At 47.1% G+C, this 1945-nt stretch overlaps 1 protein-coding gene across 1 annotated transcript in view; it reads right to left on the reverse strand.

Moving 5' to 3' along the window:
• Positions 1–440: 440 nt before the first annotated feature.
• LOC137904039 (axoneme-associated protein mst101(2)-like) overlaps positions 441–1945 on the reverse strand; it is a 43678-nt gene continuing 42173 nt past the window's right edge. The window contains exon 13 of the mRNA XM_068748203.1: positions 441–560. Within this exon, the coding sequence (XP_068604304.1) occupies positions 441–560 (120 nt within the window). The remainder of the gene's footprint in view (positions 561–1945) is intronic.

Below are 1945 nucleotides of genomic sequence, written 5' to 3' on the forward strand. Positions count from 1 at the left end.
CACAGGACAGCCGTGGAATGGAGCGTGGGGTTATTTCTCACGGGGGGCCCCCGGGGGCTCGCTCGCCACACCCTGATAGCTCGCTCTCCAGCTGATCAACCTCATTTAAGCTCAGACACCAGCCGGGAAAGGAGCACCAGCAGAATCACAGCTTCGGTCTCCTCATGGAAGAAATAAAAATGAGAATATAATATAATAAATGTAAAGGATTAAACAGAACAATAAATACGGCTCAGTGAAGGGGCATCAGGGGGCGGGGCATCGGGTAAGGTTTACCCGATGCCTGATAAGAGATGCTCTGATAAGAGCTGACAACCATTTTTATTGTTCTTTATAAGCTCGACAAAACTGCTAAAAATAGACTTTCACTGTCAAAAAGCAACTTCTGTGAGAATCTGCCTCTGAATTATATTTTTAGCTTTCTTTATGAGCATCTTCTCTCAGCTGAAGGGTTTGGAGGACAACAGGAAAGAAGCACTGAGCAGGGAACAGGTGAAGCGACATAAGCTGAGGGAACAGGTGAAGCGACATAGGCTGAGGAACAGGTGAAGCGACATAGGCTGAGGAACAGGTGAAGCGACATAGGCTGAGGAACAGGTGAAGCGACATAGGCTGAGGAACAGTTTGAAGCGACATAGGCAGTGGTTCTCAAATGGTGGGGCGCGCCCCCCTAGGGGGGCGCGGTGCGATGTCAGGGGGGGCGCCTGTGACCGTGGAGAAAATGTTTTTTTGCATTACGAGAGTAAAGTGTAATTGCACATCCACTCCAGTAGTTGGCAGTGGCGCCCTGATTGTCAGAGTGCGCGCAGGGAGTGTTAGCAGAAGAAGAGCGGTCATAAACAATCTACGGTGGGAGAAGAAGAAAGACCTAATTGAGAAGCACTGGGCTGAGGGAACAGGTGAAGCGACATAGGCTGAGGCAGTGCTTCTCAATTATTTTCTGTCGCGCCCCCCCTAGGAAGAAAAAAACATTTTGCGCCCCCCCCCCCCCGAAAAAAAAAAAGAACTTTTGTATCCTTATTAACATACAAAGAATTATGAAAAAGAAATAAATATAGATCAACTTACAACAAAGAATAACTTTATTACCATTTTTTTTAGTCTGCAACAGAAAATGAGGAAGTCTGGTCTTTCTTCTTCTCCCACCGTAGATAGTAGATTTACTCAAAATGTCTTCAAAAAAAGTCAACCCAGGACAAAATAACTTCTGTAAATACTGCTTAAAATATTTTTGAGTTTCCTACATTTGCCCAAAACGTTTGAAAAGCATCAGACGGGCTCCTCTTCAAGCAATCTGTGGCTTTCAGGAGGACAAAGGGCAGAAGACAGGAGGACAAAGGTCAGACGACAGGACAAAGGGCAGAAGGCAGGGACGGTTCTGCTCTGAGGTGTCTCTCCTTGTTCTCGATGCTTTATGACAGGCTGTCATCGTCATTAGCCTCCGTAGCTTGAAGCCGTCCAGCCGGTCCGGTCCGGTGGAACGAGACCAGCACCGAGCACAAATACCTCGAAGACACGGTTCTGAAGGTTCTGGACCCGAGTCAGCGACCGGCAGAATGTTAACGCCTTCCACTCTACAGATCATTCCATGTCGGAGGATGGAAACGTGAAGAAGAGAGTCGGTAACTTGTGGCCCACGGGACGATGGGAACGTTTAAACTACTCCACGGTGTCTGTATATTATACGTAATGTACATCATCAGTCGGGTAAACCCAGCCTGAACGCTCTAAAGAACCGTTACAGATCACATTAGAGGAGATGAGATTTTGTTTTTAGTGGGATACCCCACCCAGGCTCCGCCTCCTGCGTCATTTGAGTCATCATGAAACTCCTCCTTTGAGCATTTTGTGTACGAAAGAAATGTTCTCTCGTTGTCCAAAGCAACAGAAGAATGTGCGTGTCCAGTCACCAAACAGGCTACCCAGAATGCATTGCAACTCTTCA

Source organism: Brachionichthys hirsutus, chromosome 14 (genome assembly GCF_040956055.1).
Source record: "Brachionichthys hirsutus isolate HB-005 chromosome 14, CSIRO-AGI_Bhir_v1, whole genome shotgun sequence".
NCBI classification, from domain to species: domain Eukaryota; kingdom Metazoa; phylum Chordata; class Actinopteri; order Lophiiformes; family Brachionichthyidae; genus Brachionichthys; species Brachionichthys hirsutus.